This window comes from Vicia villosa, linkage group LG5 (assembly GCF_029867415.1).
Source record: "Vicia villosa cultivar HV-30 ecotype Madison, WI linkage group LG5, Vvil1.0, whole genome shotgun sequence".
Lineage (NCBI taxonomy): Eukaryota > Viridiplantae > Streptophyta > Magnoliopsida > Fabales > Fabaceae > Vicia > Vicia villosa.
This window is the reverse complement of record NC_081184.1, coordinates 151,953,074-151,975,514: the sequence shown is the minus strand read 5'-3', so window position 1 is coordinate 151,975,514 and position 22,441 is coordinate 151,953,074. Positions and strand designations below refer to the sequence as shown.

At 34.2% G+C, this 22,441-nt stretch overlaps 3 protein-coding genes across 3 annotated transcripts; 1 reads left to right on the top strand and 2 right to left on the bottom strand.

The window, feature by feature from the left end:
* Positions 1-5,909: 5,909 nt before the first annotated feature.
* Positions 5,910-8,888, bottom strand: LOC131603231 (probable mitochondrial adenine nucleotide transporter BTL3). The gene is made up of 4 exons (XM_058875522.1): positions 8,107-8,888; positions 7,671-7,974; positions 6,887-7,354; positions 5,910-6,405 (listed from the first exon to the last, which is right to left on the bottom strand). Exons 1-4 carry the CDS (start codon positions 8,538-8,540, stop codon positions 6,331-6,333), a joined length of 1,281 nt encoding a protein of 426 aa, XP_058731505.1. The 5' UTR covers positions 8,541-8,888; the 3' UTR covers positions 5,910-6,330.
* A 1,780-nt stretch (positions 8,889-10,668) lies between these two features.
* LOC131607809 (ras-related protein RABH1e) lies at positions 10,669-13,917 on the bottom strand. The gene is made up of 6 exons (XM_058879767.1): positions 13,664-13,917; positions 13,024-13,094; positions 12,597-12,685; positions 12,066-12,177; positions 11,347-11,437; positions 10,669-11,133 (listed from the first exon to the last, which is right to left on the bottom strand). Exons 1-6 carry the CDS (start codon positions 13,778-13,780, stop codon positions 10,990-10,992), a joined length of 624 nt encoding a protein of 207 aa, XP_058735750.1. The 5' UTR covers positions 13,781-13,917; the 3' UTR covers positions 10,669-10,989.
* A 4,386-nt stretch (positions 13,918-18,303) lies between these two features.
* LOC131607808 (BTB/POZ domain-containing protein DOT3-like) lies at positions 18,304-21,619 on the top strand. Its single transcript, XM_058879766.1, has 6 exons — positions 18,304-18,578; positions 18,732-18,801; positions 19,376-20,274; positions 20,384-20,657; positions 20,763-20,891; positions 20,996-21,619. Exons 1-6 carry the CDS (start codon positions 18,442-18,444, stop codon positions 21,377-21,379), a joined length of 1,893 nt encoding a protein of 630 aa, XP_058735749.1. The 5' UTR covers positions 18,304-18,441; the 3' UTR covers positions 21,380-21,619.
* The last annotated feature ends 822 nt before the right edge of the window (positions 21,620-22,441 follow it).

Genomic DNA, 22,441 nt, shown 5'->3' with positions numbered 1-22,441 from the left:
TAATTATTCAATTTGCACTGCTACTAATCATAATTTGAGGAAGATGTTTTATGCAGAAAAAATGTGACACTCTTTTTGAGAAATACTTTGATGATTTTGTAAATTGTATGTTTGGATTTAGGGTGTTACAACACTCATCCTACGGGGAGTATTATGAAAATTTCACAAACATGAGTATGAATTTGTCATCATATAAAAAGGAAGATCGTGAAGTCAAGCTTCTAGATTGAATAATATTTTAATGAAGACAAATATGTGGAAAGAAGGAAAATATTGATCATGCTCAAGGTTGAAGAAATCCCAAATTGTCATAAGATGATCTTGATCATGATATGTGGAATAATCTAAGGTACAAATATGCAATTCATAATCTATAAGCTTTAGGTGCTCAAACATGTTCATCTAAATCATTCCTAATGTGTTTGCATCAATCCTTTTCAATATATATATATTTTAACTTAGCAAAATTTCTAAAATTTCATTGACTCAATTGATTGACATGAGGCAACAATCGATTGTTCAATGTCTCTGCTAAACACATTTTAAAAATCATCATTACAAGCAATCGATTGTCATCCTTCAACAATCAATTTTTCATTCCAAATTTTTCACTTTTTGCCTTAGGCAATTGATTGACAATCCCTCAGCAATCGATTGTCACTTTTAAATGTTCCATATTTTTGAAGGTTGAAGCTATAGCAATCAATTGACATGGTAGGGAAATCGATTTTCATATGTAGAAAATTAAAAAATTCTGAAGCTCTTAAAAACCTTTTTATTTGCACATGTTCATCATACTTTTTCCAAATCATTGCAAGTTTATCGTGAACATTTCTTTAAACGTTGACATTGTTTCTAAAGGTATCTTTTACACTATAAATATTAGAATTTTTTTATTGTTAGAATGACCTCTTTCATTCAAATTTTCATAATAATTCTTCTGCATAGTTTTCAAACTCTTGAAAACTTTTCTACATAACTTTTTCATATCAAATATAAATTTTTTGAGCACTTAGAGTTTATTATTCTGAATTGTTATATTGAAAGGGAAGACAATTGTTGGAATTTTATTGTGTATCAAAATTCTTCTGTACTCAAACTCTTATTCAAATATCTATAACTTTGTATTGTTGCTTATTTGCCAAGTTTGTGGAAACAAGTGTGTTAGAGAGAAAGTATAGTTCTTTCTCTTTGTGCTGTAAAATCAAGAGGTGGCATGCCTTTTTGATTATGTTAGAAAGTTAAGAGAGTCTTGGTGTGAGACTGTAACATTTTTTAACATAGTGATTTCTCTCACGAGGTGTGAAGGGATTAGATGTACCTTTAATTGAAAAGGGGAACTAGTAGATATTCGGGTGTTCTTTACATTCTACATTTATTTTTCTGCACTTTACTTCATAAATTCATCGAAATATTTTCAAAAAAAGAACATAAGAACCATCGCTTAAAAACGAGAAAAAGTCATAAAATCTATTTCACCCCTCATAGGTTGCACTCTATACTTACAAGAGCCGCACATGAGCACATTTCTCTATTGATTAGAGTTGTTGATCTTCATCAAATGACCACCGCATTTCATATCAAACAACTTGAAGACTGTTATAACAACCTCTCCTATAAAAGGTGTGACCTTGAGTTACACTCAAGGACGATTCAACATACACACTTACAAAGTATTACTTCAATCTCTTATTTACTTGGGTTAGAGTGCTATTTTTTTGCTTTTCATGTACTGAAAATGTTTTCAGTGTTCTACATCAACATACTATCATTTATGTTTCAATATGTAATAAAATCAAACATAAGACACCAAAGTATTTATCATAATGATAAATATAGAACATAATATTTTTTATATTAAAATTAATTAGATACTAATGCTGGAAAATATATGATTAATATAGAAAATTTCTTTGCCAACCTCCCAACCTTCTAGTTCACCTCTGGTGAAAAACCCAAACTACCCCTGACTTCGAAAATGAACTTTCGAACTGCATGAAAAAGGTGTTTTCGGAAGTTCATCTCCGAAAGCGCCTTTTTTTTTTTTAAAAAATTGTCTTATTTCGGAAGTTCATTTCCGAAACCACAATTTCGGAAATGAACATCCGAAATAAGACACGTTCTGCAGATTAAGCAGAACACTCCCCCTCCCCCATTCATTTACCCTAATCCAACATCAAACAACACCAAAGGCGAAATTTTGTTAAAAGACTTCCAAGGCAACATCAAAGGCTCCAACAAGCTTCCTATACTACATTAAAAAGCACTCCAACCTCTTCAATCGGTAAGCATTATGAGTTTTAGATCCATGCTTAAAATTGATATTAGGGTGTTTACAAATAGGAAAATATGTATTAGGTTAGGTTGGTACTGGTATTTAGGATGTTTAGAATGTGTAGACATAGGTTTAAAGTTTGATTTTGGGGTCTGCCATTGTAGGTTGCAGAAAAGCTCTGCGCAGGGGTGTTTCGGAAGTTCATTTCCGAAAACACCTCCATCCCAGTTTCGGAAATGAACTTCCGAACTGTATCAGAAGTGCATTTTTTTTTGTTTTTTCATTTGTCTCGCATATTAATCGATTTCGATTGTTTACAGGAACATGTCAGGCAACCAACCAGCACGCATCAGACAGGGCAGGGAGTCCCAGATTACGTCAGCTAGACGCGAGCGGGCGGCGGCGCAGTTGGCGTCGACACGCGGGCGGGGCCGGGGACGCCGTGTGCACGTTCCACAGGACTTGGTGGAGAGTTCATCTGCTTCAGGCTCTAGGAGTAGGCTGGCTCGGGTATCTTCTTCCCGCCAGCGAGAGGAGGAGGATGAGGATGAGGAGGAGGAGGAGGAGGAGGTCATACCGGATGTTGACCCTCCAGTCGGGGAGGAGGAGGAGCAGGAGGAGCAGGAGGTGGATAGCTATCCGGGAGGGCCTTTTGACACTTCCCTGCTGATTCGCTACCAGGATCACGTCGCTCGGCGGATCTGGGAGGGAGAGGTATTTTTTTTAACTTAGCAGTTTATTTGTCACCATTTTTTATAATTTTACCGTTTATTTCTCGCTTATTTGTTTTTTTTTGTAACAGGAGAGAGAGCCATTGAAAATGGTGAACCACTCCAGGAAGATTTTCGGTCTGTTTAAACCAGCAGCTCAGTGGTTTAACGACCATGTGCGAGGTTCAGGGCTTAGCGGGCTCTGCATGACCGGGTACACCACCATCAGCACCGGCATGCAGGGGGCATTTGTGGAGCGCTGGCACAAGGAGACGTCTTCTTTCCACTTGCCGGTGGGGGAGTTGACGATCACCTTGCATGACGTCCAGTGTCTTCTCCACCTGCCTATTAGGGGGCCGCTGTTGCACCACTCCAGGATCCAGAGGGTTGAGGCCATTGAGTGGATGATGCACTATTTGGGCCTGCCGCACGAGGTTGCTCACTTTGAGTGCGTCACGACTTCTGGGCCTCATGTCCGGTTCACCACACTGAGCACTTATTTTGAGTTCCACCTGGACGCGGCGGCCGAGGCCGAGCAGGAGGATAACGACCTATTCAGGGAGTACCACCGCGGCTGCGCTCTCCGGTGCTGGTACATGCATGTGGTAGGCGCTGCATGCTTTGTGGACAAGAGTGCCAGGTACGTCAACGTGGCCTACCTCCGCTATTTCATGGACCTGGATACCGTTCACCAGTGGAGCTGGGGGTCAGCTACTCTGGCATATCTCTACCAGAAGCTGAATGAGGCCTCCAACTGGAGGACGAGGCAGTTGGTCGGATCCTGCACACTGCTTACGGTACGTTTTATTTTAATACATTATCGTATTTATTTATTTATATATGTTTCGTATTTAATTTTAATACATTATCTTGTTTCTGTTTCAGAGCTGGATCATCTCCTACTTCTCCCGCATCCACGGCTTTCACATCGATCCTGCGTACGTGGACGCCATGCCCAGGGCCGCCAGATACGCTCTCCAGAGGGGGAACGATGCGGTGGGACCATATCGTCTGTACTTGGACCGCACGATGCACGACGACGTCACCTGGAGGCCGTTCGTCGACTACGCTCAGATTGTCCCCTTTGACGACATTGCTCTATATTCAGGCTGATTGGCATGCGGGACCGGCATCATGGTTCGATATCTCCCTGAGCGGTGCATGCGTCAGTTTGGATTCGTGCAGCGGATACCCAGGTCACCCTTTGAGGCTGCTCCCGACACTGTGACCCGAGTGCAGCTCACTGCCATATGGGAGCATTGGGAGGATCATGTGGTACCGCTGGAGTACCGTCTCACTCGGGTCACCCAGGACTGGCACAGTGAGGAGGGATACGTCACATGGTTCTACCGGGTGTCACATCCTCTTCTGAGACCCGACATTCCCGGCGCTCTTAGGCCAGCACACGAGGAGATCCTGGAGAACCAGCAGGCCGAGGATGATCACGCCATTGATCTCATGCCGATCTGCCAGCGGATATCGATGATTGGTGCGGGACGCGTTGGATCGAGGTATCGTGGAGCGGGGCGGTCCAGAGGAAGTCGCGGTGATGGAGATGATCGTCCTTGATGCGGACCGTGCGGCGACATACACGCGGCAGAGGAGGTCTCAGGGCGAGAGGTTTAGGCACCCAGTAGTGGTCGGGTTTATATATTTTTTGTTATCGGATTGTATCTTTAGCACACTATTTTTATTTTTTTCGGTTTGTATATATTATTTTCATCGGATTAGTATTTTTTTTTGTTTATTTATCATATTAGTATTTTCAGTTTATCTATTGCTTATTTTATTTGGCGTTTGCGTTTAATTAAAATGCGAGACTGTTATGAAAAAACATAAAAAAAAACACAGTTTCTGCATAATTCGGAAGTTCATTTCCGAAGACACCCCCCATGAGGTGTTTTCGGAAGTTCATCTCCGAAGACACCCCCATGGGGTGTTTTCGGAGATGCACTTCCGAATTAAGGAAATTTTTTAAAATAAAAAAGCGCTTCGGAAGTTCATTTCCGAAACAGGGGTATTTTGGAATTTTCGCTGGGGGTGACCCCCATAGGGAGGTGGCCAAAGAAAAATTCTTAATATATGCCATTGCAAAATAAAAAATGTCAATTATTTTGTAACAACTTGTTTGTAAACAAATCAATTATACTAATGAACATAGTATATAAAGTCCATTTTAAGAAGTTATATATTTGTTTAGTTGGTAATCTTGTAGTAAAACATTTTTGCAGGTATGTTTGAGTTTGAAAGATAAATGCTAAAAATATTCAATATTTTACCTTGAGCTTGACTTGAAGCACGTTGAGTTTGTTTAAGGGACAAATTAGAGTTTATAATATATTTTTTTAAAAGACAAATTGTTAGTGGTTAATTTTGTTTACTTGAAACACATTGAATTTGTTTAGGGGACAAATTAGTTTATAATATATTTTTTAATAATAAATTGTTATTAGTTAATTTGGTCACTTTATTAGGGAATGAACCAATTACCTCATTTTTTTTCATGTTCAAATTAATTAAGGAGTTTAAACTAATTTAACTACCTCGATTTGATGTGTCCCTAGAAATGAAACTAATTAAGGAGTTCTTAACTTAAGAATATCAAACTAATTAAGGTAATCAAAGTGTTCATCACTAAAGTTGTTTACACAAATAGATAAATACTTAATTAAAATTATTGAACAAATCTCAAGTCTCGCATTGGTTTGAAATAAAAAATTGAAATAATTTATATAGAGTGACAGATCTTATACGCGAGAGAGATGGGATGGAGTACTTGTTTTTAAAAATTAAATTATGAAATCATTTTACTTAAACATTTTTTAAAAGTTGTTTTTTTTCAAAAGAAACCTGTCAAACAAGCTAAGAGCTGTGTTTGAATAAAAAATATATCTGAGGTAAAAGTCATATTCATATTTCATAACATGAATTGTAATTTGTAAACTCATATCAGCCAAACATCCAAAACTACCAACATAAAATAGAATATAAAATACTTCAACATGTTTTCCTAGAGGTGTGGCCTAGAGGTGTGACTTAGACACTCAAGAAGTATTGTGAACAAGGTGCAGAGTTAAATTTCTGCTACTAACAGATTATCCTATCCTAATGAACTAATCATTAACATTTGTCTATAAAAAAAAAAAAAGAAGCAAAGTTTCATGATCTTTTCATGGAGTCTCCTATTCATCAAAGCATTGTCAGCTGCATAATCCAACGGTATAAAATGTGTGAATAATCAGCCAAATCTCTCAGGTCCATGATGCCGATACATTAGTGGAGAAAACTCTCATCCTCAATGATCAAACTATATCTGTTGTTTGAATTGCATGTATGGTAATCTATCTAAGTCGATTCTACTTTGAGAACTATCTTCATGAACTCGTATACAAAGTAACTAATAGCAGCAGAAGGTAACACCTGAAAATCACAAAATTGAAAGAACACATTTAAACATGAGTTTAATTTTGATATTCGATCCATTATCAGGGAAAAGTTTTATATTGTCGACGAATTATGGCTAATCACTTGTGTGATATTAAAAGCAGTTACAATTACATTATAAAGCATTTTGGATTGCATAGATAGACAGCCCTTGGAATTTCATAGGTATTGTTATCCTTCATACTCAAGAACACAGTTTTACACGTCTGTTATTTGCATGGATCCCGATTCACTGTGGTAATGGAATCACACATTTGATGCGGTCACATAATCTAGACCATCAGGTCAAAAATGGATGAACCATGCTCCAACTTTGATAAAAAAAGGCCCAAAATGCAAAGTCGAAACATAAATTATCAAATTTTGATGACGGTTCAGATAGGCAACTACATGAAATTTAATGTACAACTTGCGGCATAGAACAAAGTATTTATATATTCAAGAAAATATATTATACCTGCAATAAGCTGGGAGTTAATCCTGCATAGAGAGCAGGAACACCTCCTTGCTCGACAATCTTGACACAAGTCGCCAGGGCGTTCAACCTAGTTGCCTGAACTTGCAATTGAAGCTGTCTCCTTACAACTTCAAAGGGATATGTAGCAGCTTCAGCACAACAACCAGCAATAGCACCATATAATAAAGTTCTAACGGTGCCCAATTCCAGTTGTTCCAAAGCATTCAACTCCTGACCCTCTTCTTTCATATATTGGATTCTTTTCATTCCCTCAGGCGAATGTAGATATGCCGACTTTAAAATATCGTAAACACCATAGTAGACAGCACCGGAAGGTGCCATGCTGATAATGGAAGGTACTAAACCTTTGTAAAGAGAAAAGAAGCCCTCCGTTTTGATCATATGGCGGAAGACACCGATTACACCTCCCAATGCTTCACCACCAGGTGCTACCATTACTGTCCTGATCTGAAAGAAATCGCTCTTAGAATACAACTACAACTTTTATGTGTTCCAAGTCTTAAAGACGGGCTTTTTATTTAATAGAACATGATGCAAGTTTCAAGGTTATTGTTATTCAACAATGACTATCCTACAATCAAGGAGCATCCTCGAGAAAATATAAATATCAAATTAGACGACCGAGACTGTAACTATGTGATGCAATTACAGCCAGGAACCAATTTCCATCATATCATACATGTCATAGCATCATAATCCAAAGAAACTTTGAACACATATCAAGAAAAAAAAGTATTATTGAAGTCCATGAATTTGAACTCACCGTGTCCATGGGCAAGCAGAGCAAGGTAGCTGTAATCCCTGCAGCAGCACCAGCAACAAATCTCTCAAAATTTGTGGACTCTTCATTCCCCAACATTCTCACCAGCTTATTCTTATATGTATCATAGGCATAAAAATTTATAGCCTTAAAAGGCGCGGTCCGAAGAATATTCACAAAATTTCCTTTCCAAAAACCTTTCAACCCTTGAGAAACTGCAATTGTCTGAATGAGCTCAACAAGATTCTTCTGTTCCCCACGAACAATGTATTCGAGTTTAAGTCTCTCAAGTGGCGCAACAAAAGTCCTGAAAAATCAACACAACTTATACTTAACATAAAACTCCAGATTACATGACTCATTTCCATAAAACATATGATTAAGGTAAAACAATTATTAATGATTGCATAGTGATAATTAGAGATTAAGAAGTGAAGACCTTGAGACCATGGCAGAAAAAGCACCAGCCCAGAGATGTTTGGTCATGTTAACAGCACCGGATCCGTTTACCCGAATACTCTCCTTCTCTTGATACACATCTTGTTCCACTTTTTTCTCGTGTTGCTCCGAAACTTCATTGGATTCTCGAGTGTATCTATGACTATGATCTGCGTTGGTTCCGTTTATTGACAGACTTAAGGACGAGAAAAAACAACTGCCACCATTAATGCCACCTTCCAGCCGCAGAATCTCGGTACCGACCCTTTTTCTGATACCCCAAGAAAAACATGAAACAGTGGCTGAATTGGATGTAGAAGAAGAAGATTGAATTAAGGTAATGAAAGATGTTGGACGGGTTGTAGTGTCGAGGAAAAGACCACCTGGGAAGAACGAATCTGAGGGTTTGTTGTTTTGTTTGATCAAGTGGGACATTGTTTTTGTTTGTTTTTGTTTTAACTTTGAGTTTGGTCTGAAAATTGATCTGGTTTTGAGTTTTCGACGTTTTTGTTGGAATGTGTGAGAAAGTTGAGAAAGGAATGAAATGAAATGCGATTTGGGTGTTGAAATGAATGTACCACTATTTTAATTGATGATTCATAGTTTCCACCGTCGCAAACTGCATTGTGTTTGCTTTGCTGACGGAAGGTGGTGTACGTGCTTCTTTATTTAAATAATCACTTATTTAATCGCTTATTTTAAAATGTATTAAAGTTTTTTTTTTACTTTCCTTTTTCTAAATTTCAGTTTTGCCTTTTGTGGTTTGTAGTTTCTTTATTAGTAGTAGTACTTTCGACTTTTCCATTTTTAATCTAATTTTTTTCGTTTTTAAATGATTCTCTCTGTCTTACCTTTTAGCTTTTTGTGACTACTAGTGTTGTGCAATTCCGATGCTGCGTGGGTCACAATCACATGAGTATGATTCGCATCTCAAGCGTGTCGTTAAAATACTTTCTCTTTTATTGTTGGAGTCGCGGAAATACTAAGTAGAGGAATTTTTGTTGTCTCGGTCGCCTCCAAGTAGTAAAATCTTTGGTTTGTGGGCTTATAAGTTAGGTTGACGACTATGACGTGCAACTTAAATTTTGCATCCTAGTTAACAAAACATACATAGATTAAAGATTTAGTTGATAGAAAAATATTTGCATGAACACAAACATAGCAAATGGTTTTACAAAAAGCCAATCACAAATTTTTATTAATTAAAAAACAAAAATATTTTTTTTATCTCTCCTACTCAATCACAACCACTCCATGAATCCAATTAAAAAAAAATTAAATTTTAAATAAATTTAAAAATTTCTCTTTTTTTATTGGTTGTTCCTAATGCAAGTTTTTCTCTAGTTCATATACCCCTAGATAGTAAATTAAAATTTAGTGTTTTTTTTTTAATTTTTTAATTTATAAAATTTGACTAAATATAAATTTTATATTAAAATTTATTATTCAACTTAATTATGCATAAACATAAATTATTTTAAATTCAATTCAGTTTTAATCAAAATCACTTTAACAAAAATCAATAATTCAAAATAAAATTTTTTCACTGCATAATCAAACATATACAAGGTAGAATGATTGTGATTCACAAACCACCATTTAACTCGAAAACTAGAGTTATATGTAAGGTAGAGTAAACAAATACTTTCGCTTGTGGGTGCGGATCCTCTAACTTTCATTTCTCTATCTTTTTAACTTTCTCTCTATCTCTCTTGATTAACTATCTCTTACATATTTTTCTCTCCAAAATCAATACAAATATTTTTTTTATTTCATCCACATTTTGCCTAAAATTATTATAACTTTTCCCTCCAAAAAGTTAGAAAATCCTTTTACCTTGTTTGTGGAGAAAATTGCCCCCCTCTCGGTAGGTGTGTGTTAAGGACTTGGGTCCTATCACATCATTCATGATATTATTCACGCAAAATAAAAACAAAATTCCTATCCTTTTCACTTCTTGTTGTTTCCACCAACTGTTCTCGTTAAACTAGTTTGATTCTCAAGTATGGTCCTACCCTGGTTCAAACATTCCTTTTCATCTAAACTCAACAAACACAATATAAATTCCAATTTTAGCAAAGCAACACCGTGCTCTGATTATTTTTCTTCTTCTTTGATTGATAGACATTCTAATTGTGATTGAGTTCATTTGAGTTTACCGAGTTAATGTATATTTTAAATGTTTACAAAGATAATGCCATTTTATTCCAGAGCTTATTAAAAGTAGTTGCAATAACTTTTCAAATAATACACTTGCATGATGCAAAAATGAGGTTGATCAATAAATTTGGATATAATCAAGCTGAAAATAAGACATATTATTGAAATAAAAAAAAAACTGTTAGTTTTAAGCTTAACAAAATATAATCTGATTTCCCGACACAGGCACACAGCTCATTTTATAGATTTGCTTGGTTCAGATTAGTTGATTTTCAAGTTAGCACCAAAAATCCAAAAATCCTCGATCATCCCTACAAAGTATGCAACTTTGCTTTTCATGTGATCGCGAGTGTCCTAAAGTAAAAGGGGTCTGTTGGAGGGTTATATATTTCTGGCCTTGCACTTGCACATGCATTCAATCATTCATTATGAAATATTTGGAAAAAAAAGAAGATAACATACACCTAAGACAGAATTTAGAGGGCTTGTTTATTACCTGTATTCTTACATCCAGGGACTAATTGCATAACAAATGAAAAAATAACTATCAAACTTTTTTTGTCACGCATCAAAACATTACCACAGTTTGTCCCATGCACCAATTAACTGACGATCACTGATGTGAAAGCATGCTTTCCTCTAGCTTCACATAACATTTACGAGGTCATTCCCAGTATTATGCTCAGTGAATTGTATATATCCTAATTCATAGGAGAATCTCCTCTTAACATGCACAACCTCCTCCTTGCTGCTCTGTATTGGATGAATTCACTGTGGGTTTTAAATTTACGTCAACCATGTCTTCCTGTTTTGTAGAAGAAAGAGTCTCCATCCCTGGCAAGGCAGAAGCAATCTTCCGAAACAAAGGCTGCAATTTTACATTGGCAGATAACAATGAGGAAACAAGAACTAACATGGGAAAAAATATATACTTCAAAATTGAAGAATAGTTGGTCATGAATTTGAAGTTAATCATATAAGCATTTTGCACATTGATATTATAGAATACAGTGGATAGGAGCATGCTCTAATAAACCAAAAACACTAGATCAAGTAACTATGAAATTTCATTAGTTTTCACCTTGATATTAAAGCCTGCTTTTGCACTAGTTTCTATAAACATGATTCCAAACTCTTTGGACTTGGTATCTCCTTCCTCTATAGAAACTTGCCTGTTAAGTAACAAAGCGAACATGTAAGAAATAATTAGAATGTAACATTGTGATACTTGAAACTTCAAAGGCAAACACAAAGTGTAAGCTACCAGTTAATATAAAATTAGATGATAACATCATAATGCTAGTAAATATTAATACATATTTCACACCCTAAAAAAATTTACATTTAAGTATCTGAAGTTGTATTTAATCTGCCAGACATTTGGTATTCTAGATTAAAAAGAAACTCCATTATTGTAGATATTAACTTCACTGCAAGTATGGGTTTTGATATGATAGATATCGATATAAAGTAGTCTTAGTAGGATCCTCTATATTTTAAGTGTTGTTTAATTAATGTATTATAATACCAAGTTGATTGTGATCAACCTTCGTTGATGAAATTAATGAATTAATTAATTGAATTGATTATTAGGCACTCCACTGCAAGACACCAATTCTATCATATCAAAACTATTAAGAACATGGTAACAATCTCTTTACCAAAACTTTGAGCAAATAAACAAGATGCATTGAAACATAATATGAAAATTCCCATATGATATTCCACAAAAACTAAACCATATCCAGTCAGAGAACAGGTTGTGAATATATAAGACTGAACTAGTAACTCAGCACTCACCTTTTCTCAACAAGATCAGTTTTGTTTCCAACCAAGACAATGATAACATCACTGCCGCGTTCTTGACGCACCTCCTCAACCCACTTGTTAGTGTTCAGAAATGATTGCCTGTCTACATTAGAACAGCTTACTTAGGGCTAATAACTATAAATTGAAGTTAAATATGCTGTTATTTATCTGGAAAATGAGCATTGTACTGGCTAAATAACTTCCAGATCCGAATATGGAAATAGTTCAGATATAAAGAAGTCGTAAGAGAACAGACGTATGCTTGAACGCTGCAGGCACACGCGTCCAGGGAGGGAGGGAGAGAGATGTTCTCATGAGTCATGAAAACAAATTGTGTTTCTAGAAAATATTAGAGCAGTCACTCTCACTCAAAACACCAATAAATTGAAGAATGCATTCATTTGATACAAAATCCTTTTTCCCGAACAACACACTCAGTCAACTAATTCCAGATCAAGAGAAAATCAGCAAAGATAAAAAAAACATCAATTAAATAGATAATGAAATTAACATTATACTTACTAGCTACATCATATACAATAACTGCAACAGAAGAATCTCTTATGTAGCTCGGAATGAGACTTCTAAATCTTTCTTGCCCTGCAGTATCCCTGGAAATTAAATATACTAAGATCAGATATAGTAAAAAGAAAAGATGAAACAAAAAATACCTATACAGCTACGACACATGTAGTAATGTGCACTCTTAAAAAACTTCTGAAAAATTCACACATATATAAATAGGTTTCAGGTTCAAATCCCGTTAGGTGCTAACAACTCCTACATTGGATCAGTCCATACAGAGCTTTAAATGAGACACAAGTGTGTGGTGGGATTGGTCTCTCTTGGATTAGTCGGTTCTAGGGCCGGATACAGAGTTTTTTTAATAAAAAATCTATATAAATAGACTGAGCTTCTACATTATGATTTGAAAAGGAACTTATCTTACCAAAGCTGTAAACGAACAGTTCTATCTTCAAGGTACATTGTTTTTGACAAAAAGTCAATACCGATAGTAGCCTGAAATTATATGATCAAAAACTTCGTAAGCAACTGAGCAACATTGGAAAAGAAAAATGCAAATGTTGAAATGAAAATCAATAAAGAAAGTGTGAATGCTAATAAAAATGACAAGCATTATAAGGTGTTTGAAATTTTACAAGCCTCTTAAAAATCCACACAGCTATAATAATCAAGACCTTGAAAATCACTTATCAAGGAATTTCAAGCTCTTCTACACATTCAAGGGTTTCACATACTCAAATCACGGATTCCTGATTCCCAAATGTTCAAAGTAATAATGAATTTTTAAAAAAGCTGGCGGAATGAAAATTTAGGGATCAGTTTAATCATCCAAAGTTCTAATTAATCACTTGTGATCATTGATCAAAATCATACTAATTCATATTAATTCACGTGATAGTAAAACATACACATATATTAACGCATATCGTAAACGTCATTGTCTGTGATATAAATAACAAATCAACAGAAAATCAACGCATTCAATTCCAGTTTGATTTCACCGTATAAACCATACCAAAATAAAAATCGCGATAGAGAATGAATGAAAAAGAGGATTATGGAACCTGATAGGTGGTGTCGAATTTGTCGTACATGAAACGGGTGATGATGCTGGTTTTACCAACGGATTGATCGCCTAAGAAAACGAGCTTGTATTTGGCGAGAGGTGAAACCGTCGCCATGTATGAGAAATGGTTTGTTCTCGATCAATGAAATTTGAGATCTGAATGAATCTCTGAAAAATGTGTTACGAATAGGGAAACAAAAGAGAAAGAGACGAAATGAAAGATGACGAGAAAATACACGCCATTTCCGACTGAGTCGTATTTATATATGGGAGCCGAAACCGCTAACCACGTTGAGTACTACCGCATCATGCCAACTTTTTTTATTACCCTTTTCGTCCCCTTTCTTTCTTTAATTGTTCTTTTAACCCTTACTTAATGGAAAGTCCGTTTATTTTAATTTTTAAAAAAAATGATTTTTATGATGTTATATATTTTTGAGAAAATGGGTCATGCACTAACAGTGTAAAATATTTTTACACTGACAACCAATCACCACCATGCATCTAATTAAAACATTCTTTTATTTAAAAAAAACTTTAATAACATGGCACATTCATGACTCCCTATTGGATGACAGTGTAAAACTATTTTACACCGTCAGTGCACTACTTTTTAACTCTATATTTTTATGTAAACTTTTTGCATAAAAGTTTAAAATAAAAATTTAATTTGAATAATTATTTAAAAAAATATTATTTTGAGTATTTTATTGAATTTACTTTTTAATATTAAAATTTTAAAAATTCTTTAATTTTGAAGCTATTTCAAATAGTTTTTCATAAAAATCATCTTTGAGATATAAATTTTTTTAAAAAAATTATGATTTCAAATATGTTTTTATCATATTTATGTTAGAGGATGTCAAAATTAATTTTTTTCAATTTTTAAATAATGAATATAAAAAATTTGTAATATTTAAAAACAACGTTTTTATAAAAATTATTTTTGAAAATTAAAAAAAATTAAAATCTAAAACAAACAGTATTTGCTGATTTGTTTGAATCAGTTTAGAGTAAAATGAATGAGAAAAAAAATAGGAGATGATCTTGTAAGCTTGGAAATTGAGAAAATGGTAAGTGTTAAAGAGCATTTATTGACAAGCTTTAAGAGGAACACACGTCTACAAAAGTAGTTTCGACTAGCGTGATAAGCAATTGTTTAGAAGAATCTCAAGAAGAGATCCACAAGATTAGGAACACTCTCTCATCCAAACATGTCCAAAATCTTCAAAAGGGGTTTTCGACAAAAAGGATTGATTTCGACAAGGTCACCAGGTGTATAGGAATTAGTATATTTTTAAGTCTAAGATTCAGTCTTGAAGGAATGTCTCGACAAGTGCTAAATTAAATTCTCTTGAAGGCAGTTGAGAAGTTCAAAGCAATTACTAGCACAAATACTTGGTTCTTAGGCAGTTATATCCTTGAAGACATGTGGAAACACGTTAGAATGTAAAAGGATACATGTCAAAACTTAAGGTTTCAAGTGTCGTTGACAATTATTGTTAGATTAGTATAAATAACAAACTTATGCATTGTAATAAAGGTCGCAAAATAATATCTTTCTCTATAGATCTGAACGAAAGGGAAAAAAAACACAAGAAAGAGGGGGTTGAATTGTGTATTGTGACTTCTTTTTCGCTTCTTGGAAGTATCTTCAGAAACTGAATAAATTCATAGTCTAAGTTTAGAGTAGTTAGCAACAGAAATAAGTAAAGTGCAGAAGAAATAAGTTACAACACACACAAAATTATCTTGATGGATAGTTTGTGTCATCATTTGCTAATGATTGGGGGCTTTATATAGATGGTAGTTTTGAGTGCGATACATGTGAGTGGGAAAGAAAGAATTCTCTCAAGTGTGTGATTTTGTTATGGTCCGTTTGGTTGGGAGTAGATAGATGGGAGGGGAGGGGATATTTATAAATATATGTGTTTGGTTCATTTTTTATAAGGGGAGGGGAGGGGAGGGGGGAAGCAAAATTCCTCATAGACTCACTTTTTGCTCCCCTCCAAATTTGAGGGATTTGGAAGAGAGGGAAGATTCATTAATGAAAATTTTATTATTTTCCCTATTTTATCATCAATTATTTTTTTAATTCCAAGATTGTCCTTATTGAATTATTAAATACTAATTTTTTCTCTGTGTTATCTCACGTTTTATTTTTCTTCTATTGTGCAGTTGTTATTTATGCGTTGTTGCTCGCAAGTGAATTTTTTTTTATCATTTTGTTGAATTTCCCTTTTTTATATTATGTTTTTTTTATAATAATAACATACTTATATCAGTTTTTATTTATAATATATAATACTCCCTCCGTTCCTTTTTAAGTGTTGTTTTAGCAAAAAACTCTTCAACCAAGATAGTGGATTATTAGAGTTACTTTTCCTAGTATACCCTTATTTATTTTTCTCTTTCCAAATAAATTCAATCATAAACTCTCTTTTTCCAATAACTAATTGAAAAGTTTAAGGTGGAGTTAATAAGAAAATAAGGGTATAAATGACAAATTATAACATTAAATTATAAAACGACACTTAAATAGGAACAAAAAAAATCTTCTAAAACGACACTTAAAAAGGAACGGAGAAAGTAGTAATAAAGTTTTTTTATTATACTATTAATAATAATAGCAATATAGTATGTTTATGTTATGAATAATTTATGATATAAATAAAGATTTTAAGTCTAATATTATTTGTCTAATTTTTTTAACATTTTTTTTATCTATTTATAATTATAGAAATTATTTTATTGGATTAGATGAATCATCAAGATTAGATAATGGTTTGATTTGCGTTGAAGATCTATAGTTCAACTAATGTGTGTTGTTGTTTACCGTTATAGTATAGTTTATGAATAAACAAGTTTTTATTTGGAGAAATTTACTCAATACTATTGTTATTTAGAATTATTTTTATTAAGTACAAATAAAATATTTATAAGGTTAAAAAGGTAATTTGATTTTAAAATCCTTCCCCTCCTCTTATGAACCAAACATACATGTTGTTAAAAATCACTCTCCTTTTAAAATCTCCTCCCAATTGAGGTGTAACACACACAATAGTTTGATTCTCTGGTGGATGAATGTAATATGTATCTAGTGCAAGATTTGGATTTGAAGAAGAATTCATGCCATTGTTGTTTGGATTGTTGTTGTTTCTACTTCTCGCCATTGAAGAGATACAAGGCTGAGTTGGTCGAAACCAAGCTATGATACCATAACAACAAATCTATTGTCCATGATAAGTTAGTGAAGAATGAATGAATGGAGAATTTAATTAGAATTGGAACATTACAAGCTTTTATTTATATATATATATATATATATATATATATATATATATATATATATATATATATATATATATATATATATATATATATATATATATATATATATATATATATATATATATATATATATATATATATATATAGGGGACGACTCAAGTGAGAACACTTAATTATTATGAGAAATGAGAACAATGAATCACGACCATTAAATTTTGATTTTGTTGATTTTAATGGACTGGATTGGTTTCTCTTTCTAGGATCCTTAATATTTATTTTAAATCAACATAGAAAGAGAAACCAATCCAGTTCATTAAAATCAACAAAATCAAAATTTAATGGTCATGATTCATTGTTCTCATTTCTCATAATAACCAAGTGTTCTCACCTGAGTCGTCCCCTATATATATATATATATATATATATATATATATATATATATATATATATATATATATATATATATATATATATATATATATATATATATATATATATATATACACACACACGAGAGTTAGGTACCGTTTGACCTGATTTTTGTTGATTTATCTTCTATTTTAAAAGAGAAGTAGGGCCAAACAATAAAATGAGATCACTTTTTGAGCAAGTTATACAATGGCTCATACTATTGTTATTGATCGTTGTAGATGCATCACATCCTCTAAAGAACTGTTGCCTTCTTTAACCGGGCTTCCACTCCTTTAAAAAAAAGAATAATAAGCCATTACATTCCAACATCCTATAAAAGTGGTAATAAGATGTGATTTGGTGTATGTTAATAAATTACATCTTAAGTTGTATAGATACCAATCTTATTTATATTGATACTTCATTTTCATAGTTTTAGGATAAAAAGGAAACTACATAAATAATTGAATGTAAATAACCACGTATAGTATTGTGAGCCACACCACATTTCACCAATTGTTTCGCACTTTGTATGGCTTAAGAGGAACAAATGATGGCCCAGATCCTTCATAACAACAAGATATGGATGTTGCTATGTTAAGGTTAAAAATGTTACTAATTTATATATAAGTTTGTACCATTTCAGCAAATGCTTACATATGCACTACTCATTACTGACAATGAAAGCCTTTAATTTCAAATGTTTCAATCTTCATTAACTAAATAGAAAAATAAATGATAATAATACACACATGTACAGATAATTTCATTTAAGAGAAAAATCAAATCAAATCAAATCAAACAAAACCACTTAACACAGAGAAAACCACGTAGCATGTGTATACATGACTCAGCTTATAGCATTCCATATATGATGATAGAATTTAATTGAAGTTGATGGCCTAGAAAGAAAGAAACAACTAACCAACCGTCTTAACTACAGTTCTAAACTGACCACAGAACAGTTCTTAGCATTAATATAACGAACATGTCTGGTTTCTTATATCATTTAGGCTATAGTCATCAAAATGAAGTGTCTATCCCAAGCTTGCTACAGTTAGTTCAAGAATCACCATGAAATCACTTCAGGTGGCCCAAGCACCAGACCCGGAAAATCAGTCTGAAAGAACTGATCAAGTTTCGGATAAAAGCATAGTTATTCCCAACAAACATGTTACTATAGCTGATAGCATCAAAAGTGAAAGTTCAAGGTACTGTCAGATATATAATCCTTTATATTTTAGTCAAAGATGGTTCTCCTCCATGGCTCCTACTTTATCTTCTTAGCCCCCATGCTTTGAGGCTAAGTAGTAATTACCACTAGTTCTTTTTGTATGAAGGATTTTTTTTTCCGTTCTTTGTAGGTTTGTTGCTCCTCGAATCCCGACTGACTATTCGATTGAGGTCCAGGAAACCACTTATAATGTACACAAGGTATCGATAAACATCATAACATAAAGCCTTATAAATGTAGAAAATTATTGATCTTCTGATTTATCTCGGTAAAATTCTTTCAAATAGTATCATCAGCAGTGTGCATGAAGGACAAGATAGTGATATCATCATAACACTGTCTGAATTAGTAATCTCTCTTATCAATGATTGATACTGACGGATGAAGAGTACAATTTCTGTCCATAGAGCATAAACCATTTACTCTTTTCTTCCTAGTGTGTGTGAGTGCGTGCGCGTGTGGTGTGTCCATGCGTCTTTTTCCCACCACCCCTTTTGATAGGGAAAGAAGGAAAAAAAGTCCCTAAAGGAGGTAGACAGAACATCAGACATGAGTTGGGAATCCTTCATAAAAGCAAGCAAAACAGAAAAAAATAAAATAAAAAATGCCTTTACGTTACCTTAGCAAATTTTCTTTAAAACAAGATTAGAGTAAAAGCTTGGTCAAGTTGTTGCAATTAAAATGTATGAACTGAAAGTAAAGATAAAAAAGAAAGCAAACTTTGCATATAGCAACTTAATTGTTATTATGTTGCCTACTTTTTTCGTGTAACAGTATCCCTTGATATCAAAATGCGGCTACATAGGAAGGTTGGAAGCTCAGCCTCGGAACTCAAATTCTGGCAATACGCTCAAGCTTGAAAGCTTTCCAGGTGGATCTGAAACATTTGAAACCATTCTAAAATTCTGTTATGGTCTCCCGATAGACTTCAACTCAGATAATGTAGCTGCACTAAGATGTGCATCAGAGTTCCTCGAGATGACTGAAGAGCTAGAAGATGGCAATCTCATTTCCAAGACGGAAGCTTTCCTCACATTTGTCGTGCTTTCTTCATGGAAAGACACGGTTACTGTTCTGAAATCTTGCGAAAATCTCTCTCCATGGGCTGAAAACATTCAAATTGTTAGAAGATGCTGCGACTCTTTAGCTTGGAAGGCTTCTAAAAATGAGCCCACAGATGAGGATGCAGCATCAAGTCAAGATAGTTGGTGGTTCGATGATATGGCCAATCTCCGCATTGATCATTTTATGCGGATAATCTCAGCGATAAGAGCAAAGGGAATCAAGTCAGAGACCATTGGTAAATGTATTATGCAATATGCCAAGAGATGGCTACCAGGAATGCATGAGGAGTTGGAAGGGGTAAAAGGATACGGGTATGGGAAAAGTAATCTACAGTTCACTTTATTTAGCACGACGAAACAAGAGAGCACTAGACATAGCAAGGAGCAAACAACTATTATTGAGAGCCTAATAAGCATCATTCCTCCTCAACAAGAAGCTGTCCCATGTAAGTTTTTGTTGCAGATGTTAAAGATGGCAATGATGTATTCGGTATCACCAGCTCTCATTTCTGACCTCGAAAAGAGAGTTGGCATGGTGTTAGAAGATGCTGAGGTGAATGATCTTTTAATTCCTAGATATCAATATGGAGATCAAGGAATCATGGTCAAGTGAGTATGCTCAATTCATTTTTCCTATTCTTTGAGGCCCCAATAAAATTACTAACGACACTAATATCCATCTTTTTCTTTGTTCTATTATTTTCTTTTTAATTCGCAGCACGTCTAATTCACCTGAAGAATGCACTATGCACGACATAGATGTAGTGCAACGAATTGTTGAATACTTCTTGATGCACGAAAAACAGCATATGCAACAGCAACAAAAGTCTGGAAAATTCAATATAAGTAGGCTCTTGGATAATTACCTAGCTGAAGTTGCAACGGATCCAAATCTTTCAATTACAAAGTTCCATGTCTTAGCTGAACTGCTACCGGAACATACTCGATCATTTGATGATGGTCTATATAGAGCCATTGACACTTACCTAAAGGTTAGCCTTTCAATGCTTATTTTCTTGTGTTCCAGGTTTCAAGTGTTATAAAAGAGATTTCAATTCAAAACAAAGTTTTGACATTTGATATTGGCGTTTCTCTAGACCCATCCTTCACTGACTGACCATGACCGTAGAAGACTCTGCAAAATAATGAACAGTGAAAAACTTTCACTTGATGCATGCTTACATGCTGCACAGAATGATAGATTGCCTCTAAGAACTGTTGTCCAGGTAAAGTTTCCTGGATCTCTGGAACTTAGTTGTCAGTTATTTTAGCTTCCTACATTATAAATTCAGTTTAGAAACTGTCACCTGAACCAAAGTATACGGCGCAGGTTTTGTTTGCGGAGCAAGTAAAGATGAGGGCAGCAATGCAAGAGAAGGAACCAGCACAAAGTGGAATCAACTCAGAACACGAAGTAAACCAAATATCTGCAACTATTGACATCAAAACACTCAAAGCAGAACTCGAGAATGTAAAGTCCAAGATGGTTGAACTGCAGAATGACTACTTTGACTTGCAAGAGGAGTATAAAAAGTTAAGCAACAAAGAAAAGCCAAAGAATTCATTAAGCTTGGGCTTAAATTGGCGGAAGATCAAGAACTCCTTTCATGTAAAACCAGCAGGAGGAGAAACTAGAGATGGACAAGATACACCCGCGTCGCCAAACCGCTCTCGACGTAGATCAGCCCCGAGAAGAAGGGTCTCGACGTCTTAAAAGTATTTCAGCTTATAAAATCCTGTTGCAAGAGACATCCATATACTATTTTTTGTATAATTTTTTTATTCAAATTATGTTGCTTGTTTAGTAACAAAATCAGTCTCAAAATCAAAGTGCATACAGTTCATTAGCAATTGTAGAAAAATGAAACTAAAAACTGATTAACTTATATGCAAACAAACAAGAGGCGAAAACCTATTTTATTCTGAAATGAAGAGAAATAATACAACATATGTATACTTGTTTAACGCCAATCGTCTTCGCAAGGCGTTTAATCTAGTCTTTGACAAATTATCATTAGAACTTTTAGTTTTCGACTAGTAGTATTGTATGATACGAAGTATCTTGTATAATAGGATATCTACAGAAAAATATAAATCTTTGCTTAACACCTAAGCTACCATAAGTCCTCATTTTCAAGATCCACTTCAAAATTGCATTTGTTCTCTAAGCCTTGAATTTGAGATACTCATTATCTCAACCAGCTTCTTCAAAATCCTCGAGTCTTCTTCAAAGTAGCAATTCTTTCAATTATTTCTGAATTTTATTTTACTATTGAATTCTTGAACGAAGCTATATCTAAAAAAACTCCATGTTTTCACCTTGAAGAAGAAGCACCTTCTTTTTGCTTGGATACTCATAATTGTGGGCCTATATGCTTGCGGCTATTCAGTTGTTTGATTAGCTGTGATGGTTTTGATAATGACAACATTCAGTGTTTAGTGAAGTCATGATGACAACATCCTAGAGTGTGAAGTTGGTGGCGACAACTTTCTAACTCCTCTGATGTGATCAACTTGAAGTGATCTTAAGTCTCATTATTAAAAAGATTCAAAGTTCTAATTAATAAGAGTTCAGTGTATTTAGTAAAGAACTTGAAACTTTAGAGTTGTGAAAGAGAGAAAGTATGAAAGCTTGTTCGGTTGTATTTTTTCGAGTGACTCTTTGAATCCTCTCTTGTTATAAAATTACCAGAAAACATTTTAGAAGCTTAATAAATGGATTAGGGATGTGTTCAGATTAATTAGAAGCATTTTTACATGGTATAATGGACTATCC